Below are 14,150 nucleotides of genomic sequence, written 5' to 3'. Positions count from 1 at the left end.
TAGTACATAAGGCAAAGTATAATTGCGCTATTACAATCTTTGTTGTCTTGATTTCATTGGATTTTTTCCTCCTAAAATTACCTGCATGTATTAGTGGTGGGAATTACTAATGTGGGAAATGCTGTGTATACAAGGTGGACATGTTTTAATGACGTGTTTGAGTATCTGCCTGGTCAAAGAGAGGGAGTAATTTGATACAAATTTCTCAAGGAGATAGGCTTCATTTAGTGGTTTATGCCTTTGTCCTGTCTCTCTTGCTGTGCCTACACACMTATTTTGTAATAGGCAGACTGGTAGGTCTGCAAGTAACCTTTTTTGTTTTCTGATATGCTCATTTTCAGCAGGCTCAGATCCTGTATGGTTAAACACTTGTGCCAGCACAAAAAAAAGGGCAGCGCAGGTGCCAGAATGAGCAGAAGGTGAGGCTTGAATCTATGTATATTTACGAATTCATGCTGTTTGTGGTGGAAAAGCCAGGTTAAGAAGTACATCTTTTTAACTTGCTCGTTTCCTCTTCTGTCGCAGTTTCCTTTTTTTTTCAGTTGTAATGGCCCAGCTGCTTGTGGGGCCAAGCTGTAAGAAGATCTATGTTAATCTAGTGTCCATGACTTCTGACTGGTTCTATTACCTTAGTAATCATAAAATGAGGTTATACCTTTATGTGGCATAGTGGTAAAACTTAAAATAGTTAGGTGAGCTGTCCTCATGTTGCTACTTCYAGTAATAGCAACCATGCAGATTACATAGGAAAAATGTCCTGTAGCCTATGCAACATGTAGGTTAAACAAGCCGCGGTGACCACATGTCAAAGCTGTGAACTCTGAATCGAGACAGTTTTTTCCCCTTTAAAAACAGGTACTGTATGCTATTATCAAGGACAGCATTTAAATACAAAACACTAGTTTGAATAATATTCTACATTAGTATGTGTTCCAGCTAGACCTGGGCATACAAAAGACTGCTTGCTTTTGGTAGGGTTAGCTCTCTGTTAATAAATGAAGCTGACATGGCTTGCTGGCGTCAGGGAAAGCAGTGTAGAAACCCATGGGTCGAAGTGGGAATGAGAAAGAGCTGGTCTATGGTGGCGCTGATGCGAGCTAATTTAAACTGGTGTGGAGCCTCAGCCCTAGTCTGTCATGTTGTTAAAACTGTTGAGAATCTTGGGGGAGGGAGAGCAGKCTTGTTTCCTTGGCTGGATAAAGCACTTACAAGGGGGCATGTGAAAATAAAAAATAGGAAAAAAAATCCAAGTAATGAAGTTATTTAAGTGTCCAAATAAAGTTTGGCTTTTGGGTGAAGGTTCAGTTCTCATTTTGTCTGGAGATGCTTTTCCTTCTTTAAATTGGCTCGTGCTCTTRTACAATTGATCACAGATATGCGGAGAGGCTTCTTATTTTTATGTTATTTTTATAGTTTTTGAGAGACTTTTGGACTCCTTGCTCTTCCAAMTCTACAGACAAAAGTCAAGGGGGAGCATGGGGGGAAAGAAGGATTTTAAATCGTTTGTGAACAGAAAGTAACCTTTTGTATCCTAAAGCCTTCTACTAATTTTTGTGTCTTTGAGTGCAGGTGCTAAAAGGTTAATAGCCAGCCTATCASTTCTATTGTATCAAGAGATTTTGTTCTAACCTAAAGCGATGTTAATTTCCATTTAAGGAAGAATGTCTGCAGGAGCCAGTGGTATTTACTAACTGCGCCTGTGAAAACATTCCTTTTCACCCTCAGATGCTCACTCAGCCTTCTGTTTTCCAAGTGGCATTATTACAGGCTTTAGCTTGTAGTCTGAGAAATTAAAAGCACAGTTTAATAACATGAGTAGAAGAATCCTCAGTCTGACTCTGGTACTTCTTCACTTGCTTTCCCCTGGCTTGGATTTGAGTACAAGTGTAGCAATGGCCAGGGGGATGTTTTCTTTCTTTTTTTTCTTTTTTTTTTCTTTCTATCTAAAACATGAGTTCCCCTACTGCAGCTTTATTTTATCATCAGAAGTTTTCTGCCATAAAGATCCTTAAAACAGGCTTTTTACTGATATAAAATACCACCTGTCTGTGTTATGTTGCTGCATGAGATGAATTCAGCTCTGAATTCCATCTCTGGTGTTGTCAGCTCATGCTAATTCTCCTCCCCCTCTGCAGTCAGGGTGAATGACTTTAGGGTTTTGACACATAAATGGCTTAGGGCTTTTCCATGGTAACTGTGAGTGCTCTTACCCCGTGGTACCTACAGAATATGTAAAATGATTTACCTTTCTTTCACTGGGGGGAAGGTAGAACGTGAATTACCTTGTGTTTACCGCAGATAGGTCTACAGAAAACAGTGCATGTGAACAGTTACCATGGAGAAGATGATGCACGGTGATTTGTGTGTCAGTCTTAACCTCATGCGCTCTTCACGCTCAACAGAAAAAATTGAGGGGGGAGGAGAGAAAGGCGTCATGGTCTTTTTAGTCTGTGCTTCAGCTGCTGAGCCCCTCACCAGTAAAGTGCTGAGTACGTACAATTATGGTTCACAGAATAGGTTCATTTCAGTACATAGTAAATATTTATGTTTTGTTGAGCATCTTCAATTGATAGATCTCTGAGTACTTCAGAGAAGAGGATTTTAACCTTTATTCCTATTTTACTGTTGGGGAATACATATATGATTGGTGTTTTGAAGGAAAATAACAAATGCCTTGTAAACCTAAATCCTAACGATGTACTTAAGGTGTCTGGCCTGAAAAGGTAGACCTGTTGACATGCACACAAGTCATCAGTTGCTGATGACCTGGCAAAGACTTATTGCTGTGTTGCATACAAGTAACCTACCACTGTGCATCTGAAAAATAAAAACTGTATCAGTCACTCAACTAATTGGAAAAAAAGAGAAACTGAATGTGAAATTGTTTTTTTGCACAAACTTCTTTGCACTTGAAAATATAAGCTTTTATTTATTTATCTAACATCTTTGCTTTATTTAGAATCTTATTCTGGTTTGATTTGCTGTAGAAATACCATAGTGCTCTAATGTAATGAGCTACGGTATTGTAAGGTTCCAGCGAGTGCAGTTTTGAATTTTGACATGACTCATTACTCTCCCATACTACGTTTCTTCACACCTAGATTGACTTATTTGTGTGTCTTTGCATGTTCTCTGGTCTGAGGTCCCAACAGGCAAAAGCTGCTGCTGTACTAAATTGCTTGAACCTACTTGTACTGTTTTGTGAGCCTAAAGTGCACACATTGAGTGCTCTTGAGTGGTGGAGCCTGGTCTATCTGCATGGTCCCACTCCAAAGTCCTGGATTTTCTTATCTTCTATGAGGAGGGGTATGTCCAGCTCTAGCCCTGATAACTGAAATGTAAAGATTTTGCATGAATGCTGTAGGGGAAACTACTCTGACAGTGGCAGAAAGATCAGGCAAAAGTATAATGTGAAGTTTTGCTTCTCGGAGCAATAGAAACAAATTCTTCTTTACTGCTTGCTTATTCTTGCTGCTCTTAGTCTCACTTCAGTTGCATAGCTCCAAGCATTAGCTATTTTTTTCTATTATTTTTTCCACTGCTCTTTCTGTTCTCCCACACTTTCTCTGCCTTACCCTATCCCTAAATCAATATTGCAGTTCCCTCAGTTCCTCATGGCCTTTGAATGGGAAAAGTCAAAGGCCTGCTGAACTAGTACCATGTTGACTAGGCAGGTGGAAGGCTAACTGAACTAACTTTTTTGTTTATCTATTGAACTGCTTGACAGCTTATCAGCATCTTTTATGATTACCAAACGGCTAATTTTCAAAAAATGCGTGCAACTGTCGTATCTTTGAGATACTAAGCTATTATCAATTTTAATGCTATTTGCAAGACCCTTCCCTCTGGCATAGGTGACTTCAAAAAACATATAGGGACAAAGGAAATGTGGTTTCTGAGCACTGTTTCCTTAAGAAGTTGGGATACAAATACCAGTGACAGAAGACCTTTGTTCTGTTAGGGCATGGGATTGCACTATGAGAACCTGGGTTGAATTTCCATCAGGAGCTTTGCGTTTCTACTGATACGAGCATTGACACGAGCCTTTATACAGAGAAGCTGGCTGCAGCCCCCAAGGAAGAGGTCTCCCTTCCAAATTGCAGAGCTCAAGAGTAATCTCAGAACTGTAAGTTGGGAACCAGCTTGACAATATCATTAGCATTAACTCGTAGGTATAAAATACTTTTCCAAGGAATAGTTCCAGTATTGACTGTAGCAGAAACTTTTAAATGGTTGTGGTCTTATTTGGGTAATGCTATCTTAGCAGATGTGTGCAGTATGATGTGCTCTGTCTACCTGCTTAATCAGTATTTTCCAGTGGCTTTCATCAGTATTTTCTTTCTCTTCTTGATGTCAGTGCTAGGAGCTTTGAAAGTATTTATTTATTGCCTTTAAAGTCCGTTGTCCAGCTATGAGCCTAGCCTCTTTAATGGGCTTTTTCAGTACTTCCTCTCCCTTTCTGCTTCACAGCTAAGTGTGGAATCCTTATATATCTCCGTATAAAATAGCAATCTGTAGTATGACTCAAAAGGAAACAATGGGGAGAGCAGAAAAACTAGCTGGTATTTTTATCAGTATTTCTAAGGATTCAAGAGATCTCACTCCTAAATTAGAAATGTGGTACAACTCTCAAAAAAGCGTTATGCAAAAGCTTACTTTTTCCCTTGGGTTTGATTGTGGCTCTAGATCTTTTGTCATGACTTGTCAATATTCACTTCATTGTCAGCAGCCTGTTTAGCTTTGATTAGTATAGCCAATCCCACATCCACTGTGTGTAAACATTGAATGAGATTCAGTTGGACAGAAAAAGAAAACTGAGTATTATTAGCCCAGTGAGCCAGAGAGAAGAAGCCTATGAAAGCACTGTGCTTCATTTTTAAAAAGCATTTTTAAATGCAACTTATTATTCAGGCAGTTTAAATTGCCACAAACTGCATGCTTAAGAGAGTCTGTAGGATATCTGGAAATAAGGTACAGCAAATAACCTGTTTGATCTCCTTTCAAACCATTCCTCAAATGCTGGTCTCATCTTTCTTATTTGTTTTTAGAAGTACTGTATTTAAGTAAGGGAAGAAAACAGGAATATGAATATTCTATATTACCGTGTCATACTAAAGGAAAACTTCTATTTTGAAAACAGTATACTAATCTTCTCCAAGATTTGTTTCTCTCATTGCTCTTCTAGCTTTAGAGAGAAGGGTGCTTCATGTCCTTGGTCTTTATTTACATTAAGATGCATATTTCTGTGTTTTGGACCATTATTTCAATTTGCTTAGTTTTGGCAGAAGTGCGCAGCAATGGAAGTCAGCAAGATGGTGTTTACTGACACTGGAACTCAGTCTGACTAGTCTTTGAGTGGTTTTTGTTTACCCATTGCTCCAGTGGATAAACTGCTCCAGTTTCAGACAGCTTATGTTATCATTAATACCAGGGAAGCYGAACAGGAGCAAGCTTTAGAGGAGAAATACTGTAGGTGGCACCGAGTCTGTAGAAGTTTATGATGCTAATTTAAGATTTTCTTTTTAAGTATATCCAGGAAATTTTTTTCTCTCAATTCTTGCAGTCTTTAACTGTTTGCAGAGTGCAATGCTTCTTCACATATATGTCATGACGCAAATTGTGAAACGTTCCTTCTATGAATGGTACAAACATCCTTAACGTTTCTCTTCCTTTTGGCCTTAACAAATACCTGGTTTCTTCTGCTCAGCCACATATTTGACATCATCATGTTAGGTAGGATGCATCATTTGAGGATGTTGTTCAGGAGGCTAAGGAGATGGTTTTGGTGATTGACTCTACTTCAGAACAAAATTACGATTTTTTTTTTTTTGTTTGTTAGTTCTGGTTTGTGTGTTCTGGGAAACATTCCCATAACTCTTAGATTTGTTTGTTCAATGCTAATGGTTTTTCCTAGGTACAGAATACAGTCTGCGCTAATTTTGTATCAGTCATAAATATAAACTAGCAACAGAAAACAGAAAATGTGATGGTAAATGTATTGTCAGAGCAAGGATTTTTAGAACATGTAAGTAAGAAGAGCAATGGCCTTTCAAAAAGGAGGTGGATATTTAATTTTGCTCTGYCATCATTTCGAGCTCTGCTATATTTGAAGTTTTAACCCTGAAGTTCTGGAGGTGTTGCGGAGTGGAACCATCTCCTTATCATGCATTTCAGAAAGGGAAGGATTTGGCTGCTTTTCTCCTAGCCTCTTTGTTTTCTGTTAGCGTGTATGTATCTGTGTATGTATGTGAGTGCAGAGCATTGATGCTTTTTCTTTGGATAAGTGAAGGATCTACATTTTCAAGTAACAGTTTCTTTGTGTAATGGGCATTAGYAGTTTGATTTTCATGTATGAAGATCTTGAGTCAGTTCTGTTGTTTGGTGCTTCCATTCATAGATGGTGATCAATTTTAAAAGACACAATGGGTTAACTTTGTGTTTATATCATTAAATAGTTTGGCATTTGATAGCTTGCAAATCTGTATCTTTGTCTTCATGTGAAAATATGAATTCAAAATTCATACTCTGTTATGTTCTTCTCTTTTCTAGAAAGATTTAAATAATGCTAGATAGCTTGTTTTTTTCCAGTTTCTCTGGCATTTTTCCCAGTGACTTAATAATATTAATATCAAGTACTAAGTARTTAAATTGTGTGTTTCCACCAGTCATTCATGACAGGCCTTGCAATAAAGGATTTTTTGGTGATTAGTTGAAGTTAAACATCTGACTTGAGAACTCATTCGTGTGGTATGCTTGAAGACAGTGATGGCCAAACAGTGTACTTTGCTGAATAACAAACTTCAAATATAGCTGCTTTTTGTTTTTATAATGCAGGGATAATTGACATTTTGGTGTTGATATAATTGATGTTTTATTTAAAGCTTTAAAGAATGCCAAATACTTTGGGTTTTTTTTGCTCTAAGACAGAGAAATCATTTTTTCCCCCCAGAAACATTTCTAAGCATATTTTTAAATGCACTCTGTTGGAAAAAAATGCAAATTTCATTTACTCTACACTRTAAGTATACAAAGCGTGCACTTCTAAGTTCTTATCTCGGGTGAGAAAAGGATAGCGTTCAAGTGAACTGTATACTTATAACCCCAAATATGAGTTCTGACCTGCATCTCACTCTCCTGTAAGTGATAAACGTTTGTCTTTCTGGTTTGCTTTGCTGGCAGCGCAGGCAGGACGAGAGCATCCTACAGCAGCCSTCAGCTGTGTCCTGGCCCACCCGCTGCTCGCTGACCCACTGCTGCTTTCGGTCCCTTTTGATCATAGGTACCAGAGAGTCCCATCTTTCATCTTTTTCTGGGTTTAAAAATCTGCGCTTGTGATCACGCTAATTGTTGATGTTGGAAAGCTCAGTCTGGATATGTAGACTTTTAAAAGTGCAAATTGATCGTTCAGATAAGCTGTTCGAGTTTTGTATCCTTTTTTGGACTCYCTGAATGTGAGAATTAAGGCTGTGTACTTGCAATAAAATAAAATCTTCCACTAGGTAATCCGTATCCATAAAATGGTTTCTAGGTTTTAGTTAGCTTCTGTGGCTAACACTATCCCTTTTCACCTCCCTAAGGATGTTTCTCAACTTGTAGAGGAGAGCACTTGGGCAAGCTGCACCATAYGAAAGGCTTGTGTAGTGAAAAATAAGTGATTTTTCCACTTACACTGTTGTTCTAAGAACTACTTTATATAACTGCAAACCTGTTAAACCTGAATATTTGGGGCACTGTTTGGACATTATAATAGAAGCATGATTGAGAAAAATACTGTTTCTGAAGCGGAAAGGTATCATAGGTTTGGGATTTTTACTTGTTCTGTGTGATACGTATGTTTTGAGGAGGGTGATTAAGGAGAGGTTAAGTACTGTATCWGTTCAAAGTCCCTTCCAAACATGTAGGAAAACCATATTTAACAGATACCAGAGGCATGTATGATAAAGACAGAAGCCATTTGGTTCTCAGTGCTGCACTAACAATAGTGATTATAGAGAAATGGTGTATAGAATAGTCTTCCCATATTTGTAGATAACTTTTTTTGAGCTTTTCTGAATGATTAGGTGTGGGATGAATGATGTTGATTCCCAAAATGCATTTCATTGTAGTTAATTGCTTGCTGAATTTCTTTCAGAATAAAAAGAAATTCTTATACCTTGTACCTTGTCTGTCTGTCTGTCTCTCCCCACCCCCCCCTTTTTTTTTTAACTGTGGAAGTTTCTTGCATATGTTTAAATTTTGTAGAAACTTCAGCACTTTTCCATCATCTTGAATGTGTCAAGCTTTGATAGTGTTTTAAATATTTACTACATACAGAAATGTCCTTGCTCTAAAATTGATTTTTTAAATTGTTCTAAGCAGTTTGGGAGCAAGGGGAAGAAATTGAGGTTTATTTCTTCTAAATTGTCAGCATGTTTAARAAGATAAAGAAATATCAGAATGATTAGTGGTGCTTATGTTGTGAAGATTCCTATTTATTGCTCAGATGTGATGTTGAACACAAACTGATCGTGTTTAACTGGAAGTACAAATCTGCTTGCACATCCTGCTCTACTGGTTTAAATACGCTGTTACTGCAAGTGCTCGTTATTCTCCAAAAGCTGAAGGCTGCTGTCCCCAGACTTCCGCAAAACGAAAGTTCAAATGGGCTTGCATCTGTTGCAGGCCAAATCAGCTGGGCTAATTAAAATTGTTGAAACTGATTTTTTTTTTCCCCAAGATACGAATTGGGAATCTCTTAGATATCTGCTCTGCCCTCAGAACTACGAGGCAGAAACAAGTGGACGGAGGGAAGAGGGTAGTGACATTTTGAACGGGCAGAATTTTCTTGTGGAGCGAGTAGCTGTGTCGTGGCATTTAGAAACTAATCTTTTGCATTTAGCCATACTGCTTGCTTTTATGGAAAAGACATCATCCTTCCCCTCCCCCTCCTTTTCTTTTTTTTTTCTTCGCAATGCACAAATATTTATAGGAAGCGACCCAGTGAATCATTAAAAATGTTCTTTATGCAGTATCTCCGTAAGCTGCAGGCTAGTGGTGCGTTGGAACATAGGGATATCTTTGTGGCTGTTTCCTTCATCGTCCTGATTCTTTTGAAAGCATCTTATTCTGCTTGTATTTTCCATACTAGAGGTTTACAGAAAAATGTTTATACTGTAGCTTCAAACATTTGCTGAAATGCTAGAAAACCTAAAGAATTTCTGTGGATTCCTTATATTAAGATCAGATGTGAGAATGTCTCATTGAATATCTGCTCTGCAACAACTCAGCTGATTTTAATGGCAAATAAGGGTCTGAAGTGGTATGTGCCTAGCAGCAAAATAAAAAAGCAGGGGGAAGGGAATGGACAGGGAGAATTATATAATATGTCAGAATTACACCTCAGTGGTTACAAGTCCATTTCTGTGATGCTGAAGAAGGAGAATATAGTTATTGTATTTGTGTGTGTGTATATATATATATATGTATTTTTTTTTAACGGTGTGAAACTAGTTGAGGAAGCAGAGGAATGTATTTGAGAGAACGAAAGCAAAGGCAAGAGTCCATCCGACTGAAATGTTGTACGAGTTGAGGCAGTTTCAGTTGTGAGGTAGTTTGAACAAAACATTTTTTAAAGTATATACCTTCTACATTTTAGATTTTCAAACAATATATTAAATCTGCCAATTGAAACTTGTCTCTTCCTTGATTTTTTTATTGCTGTACAAGCCAGTCCTATAATTTAAATAGTTTTAAGATTACTAATTAACTGAAATTGTCGGAGAGCTATCTAACAGGCTATTGAATGTAAAGTGTTGTTTTGCATACTAGAAGCAATATTTCATTATGAGTCAAAGAAATGTGGAGTTCTATATTAAGGTTAATGATTCTTAAAACTCTTAGGATAACTAATAGTAAGTTGTAAAATCTTAAAATTCCATAATTATTGCAAAGTTAACTTGTCCTCAGCTAGCATTTCATGGAGGTGGTATACATTTGTGCCTGTATGTATGTATGTATGTGCGCCTTTGGAAAGGGAACATGTTCGCTTGGGAAACCCCAGAAGATTTTGACAGGTACAAAACAATTTGCTTTATGGCAGGAAGGCATTGGCAATATTTCATATCAGCTGCAAATAGTGAGGCACAGCCCATCCACCCGTRCCTCTGGTACATCATCTGTAGCAAGGAATAAAAAATCTGCTCCAGTGGTGTAAATGGGAAGGGGAGCAAGCCCCCATAACCTTCAAAATAGAGGTTGCATCCTCCAAGTTAGCTTACTTGAGCTGTCTAGCCTTGTTCCTTGCTTGGGAAGAAAGCCTGTGACTAATAACTCTTCTGGGTTTTTAATATCTTTGGATGGCATTGCTTGTTCAATCCTCTCTGGCTTCTTGAGAGTAAGAGAGTGAGAACACGTATCCCTGAACAAATCTCTACCTGAAAATACTTTGTGCAAAGTTTTATAGCTGGACATTTCAGATAATGACATTTCATACCTGTCCAAAACTGCTAAGTAYGTAAGTAGTAGACGATCTTTCATCAAAAAACAGGAAATTATTCTTCCTCACAGACCTAGTAGTATTCAGAGAAAAAGTATTTCTGTGAAATGTTTATGGTCTGTAGAAAATGTATGAAAGTGCTTATCTGAAGAAAAGAATTTGCAAATTAAGAAGCACTATTTCTACTTATAAAAAAAAAATCATACCTACAATGTTGAACTTTGAGCTTTATACTTGCCTTTAAAGATGCTTAAAAATAGACAGTTAAACAGTGATTGCATTAAAAAGTTAATTAAAAATAGACTGGTGAAATTGTGCTAGGATTCTGCTATGGGTGGTGCTGTAGAGAATCTAAATGGCCTTTATTCAGGTAATTTAAGTTCACTGTCATAAACATAAACCTTTCCTATTTGCCAGCTTTCCAGCGCTTCTGTCACCATCGTATTTGCTCTGGAGCAGCCATTTGTTAGTTTTTTATATGGTAGTGTAATTTTTAGTCAGTAAATAACCCTGTTTTTCATTTTCCAAAATAGTATATTCGAGTGCTCTCATTATATGCTTGTGACAATTTCTTTGTCCTCTGGATGAGATGATGCTAAAGATTGTCAGTATCAAAGCCCCAGAGTATTGATTTTTTTTTCCAAAAAACAGTGTGTTAGAAACTTATATTGAAATCCGTTGGCATTCATCTTCATTCTGCTTTAGCCCTGTAGAACAGGGTAATTTACCGTCTCTACTTCTCAAGCTGTTGTGCATTTGTCTGGCAGATTTTTTTTTCTTGTCTTAGTCTAACTTGGGGTTAGCTCCCCACGTATTTTGTAACTAGGCTCTGCACATACTGTTTTAAAGCAGAGTGTTAGCAAGCAGCTTGTAATGTTATGGGCAAATTTTTTTGAATCTTTATGTCTGCTTCAAGTTGGTCTTCAAAATACAAGACTGTAGTTTTTCTTTCTGTATTGTAAATTATACTAACAAAACAAGATACATAGCTGACTTACTGTAAAGGTAGCTGAGCCCTCACTGATCTACCCTGACCTCTGCCTGGCTTTGAACTAGCGTAGGTGCAGTGTTGTTTAATTTATTTATTTATTTTGCTCTGTCTCTCTGTGTCACTGCTTTAGAAATGTAATCCTTTTGAATCATATTTCAGTAGATCTGATACAAAATATTTATGATGAAAAGCCAGAAAGTTCTATATTAGTTTAAATTATTAGTAATTAATGAGACTGTTCAACTAATTTAAAATGACTAATTTTAAATAGTAAATTTTCAAAGACAAAACCCCCAAATAATGAAAGTAAAGTTAAGGTGGATAATTCAAACAGATACTTGCATCTTAGCAGATGCCACTGTGTCAGAAAAGGTCAGCTATTGAATTAAGAGTACAGTTAACTTTTTTCCTTTCCATGCTTTCTTGAATTCTATTACATAGAGCTTAAAATATTGGTTATGACAACAGGGATTGCCCTGGGATCTTAGAATCATTAAAAGGGAAGGGACCTTGGGCTCTTGTTCAGAGCAGGCTTAGTACTGAACTTGGGCCATGTTGCTCAGGGCTTTGTCTACGGCTTTGTCCAGTTGGATCTTGATTTGATTATTTCTTTTTTGTGATTAAGAAAAAGCAAGTAGGTGTCAGACTTTATTCTTGTACTTGAGGATATCAGTAACCATCAGAAAACAATTAAACTTTTCTGAATTACAAAATTAATCTTTGGAAATATTAATTCACTGATAAATGAATTTTATGAAGTATGTGAAGCATGCAAAGTAAAACACAAATGCAGTTTTGTAATGGAATATTTTTTGTTTTAGAGCCTAGATGAATATGAAGATGATGAAGCAGGACAGAAGGAGCGGAAGAGGGAGGATGCTATTACCCAGCAGAATACAATACAAAATGAGAGTTCCACTGCAGATGCAGCTGGCTCATACTTACTACAGGTGAGATCTTGCTTTTCTGGATATATATTACTATTTATTTATTTATTTAATATATTAAAAAAAAAAAACTCTTGCTGCTGCCTTCTTTGTAATTCTTAACAGTAGGTTATATACTATATGGAAGCAAACATGAAAAATGGGAGTTGTCACATCACTAAAATAAAAAATGGAGTCTGAGGCTCCATAACACATTATTGAGCTAGTATCTCAACACATCTCAACATTATTGAGACCTGGTTCTGACACCAGAAGTGTCTGTTTCTGTAGAGTTTTTGAAGATAAAGGTATTAACGTTCACAAAACACTAGTTTGATAAGAAGAGAGACCTGGAGATTGAAATGAAAAAATATCCTTGGATTTAGAGTATGCAGTTGGAGGTGAACTTTTAATAGCTTTTTCAAATCAAGATCCCTAGAATTAGGAAAAGTCAGCTAGTGACTTCCTGCAGACATGATTACTAGTGCTTTAGCAGCATCTTACATAAATTTTGTAGGTAGGAGTAATAATGTTAAGTACAGTCTTCCAAATAGTATTCTGCTTCTTTAATTATGTCATCCTTCATTCTCTTCCGCACTGTCACTTGTCTCATCCATTGTGCATCTTTCAGCTTCTGCAACTAATAAAGACCTTAGAAACAAATGTCTTTTCTTGCATAATCCTGACCTGTCTCCTCCGGCATGCTACCTGTAGTAAATGTTCCATTTCTTTCCTTTCTTGCCCTCTTTCTCCTTAGCTGGTCTTGTTTCTTACTCTCTTCTGTTACCTACAAGCATGTACAAACACAGCTGTATGTATCCTGCATCACAGTTGCATCTGGTCCCACATCTTGTCCGTGACAGAGATGCCTAGGGAGAAAAGTATAAGAACAGGGCAAGCACATAGTGATACTTTCTATACCATCACTGGGATGTCCTGAACCAGAGTGGGCATTACTGAATTTAACAAGTTTGAATGCACTTTATGGAAATTTGGCCACTCTCTTATGTACTTGTGTAAGCATTTAACATTCAGAATAGCCTATGGCAAAAAAATTTTAAAGCTTCATTTTTGAGTTGGACCTGTCATTTGCCACCTATTTCCATCTGATTTCACCAAGGTCTTCCACAGAAAGAGACAGAGAACGACTGCTTCCTTTTTATGTGGTTGTGAGTGCCATAGGGAAGAGAGATATATAGCATAACTCCTCTCAGCTGACTTTTCTCTAGGCTGAATAATTCTATTTTATTTAGTTGTTTCTTTCACAGAAGGCATTCAATTACATTCCATACTTTTTTTCCAGTTCCATTATGTTTTATTTGAGATGAGGAAAGAGAATTGAAGAATATGCTCAAGATTCAGATTCAGCATTTAGCTATAGAGCAGTACAATGGTGTTTTCTATTCTGTTCTCTGTTTTTTTTCATGACAGTTTCTGATACTCTGTTTACCTGTTTGTCTCCTGCTGAGAACTATATTGACATTTTTGGTCTATTACAACTTCAGCATCATGGGGTTATACCTGAGTGATAATAGGCAGCTCATAGGCTGATGCATATGAATTTAGAAGAATTCTTACCTTCCTGTCTCACTTTCTGTTTATGTACACTGTATTTCATCTCCCATTTCAGCTCCCAGCCTCTCCCAATAGAGAAGTCCTGCATATCGTCATAGCCGACTCTCATCTTTTCTGGTGTGAATAGTATTTGTGGACATTAGGCTCCTTCCCCATTATTTACCTACCCTTTTCCACATCTCTG

At 37.2% G+C, this 14,150-nt stretch overlaps 1 protein-coding gene across 1 annotated transcript in view; it reads left to right on the top strand.

Annotated features, from left to right (window-relative positions):
• Nucleotides 1–12,415, top strand: part of LOC146594362 (PRKC apoptosis WT1 regulator protein-like) — a gene marked incomplete at its 3' end in the record, with an annotated part of 39,425 nt that extends 27,010 nt beyond the window's left edge. Inside the window, exon 2 of the mRNA XM_085307651.1 lies at nt 12,287–12,415. Within this exon, the coding sequence (XP_085163777.1) occupies nt 12,287–12,415 (129 nt within the window). The remainder of the gene's footprint in view (nt 1–12,286) is intronic.
• Nucleotides 12,416–14,150: the final 1,735 nt, after the last annotated feature.

The sequence above is a fragment of the Rhea americana genome, unplaced genomic scaffold (assembly GCF_003343005.1).
Source record: "Rhea americana isolate MKP2758 unplaced genomic scaffold, rheAme1 scaffold_260, whole genome shotgun sequence".
NCBI classification, from domain to species: Eukaryota; Metazoa; Chordata; class Aves; order Rheiformes; family Rheidae; genus Rhea; species Rhea americana.
Note: the sequence above shows the minus strand (reverse complement) of the source record. Positions and strands in the feature narration are given on the sequence as shown.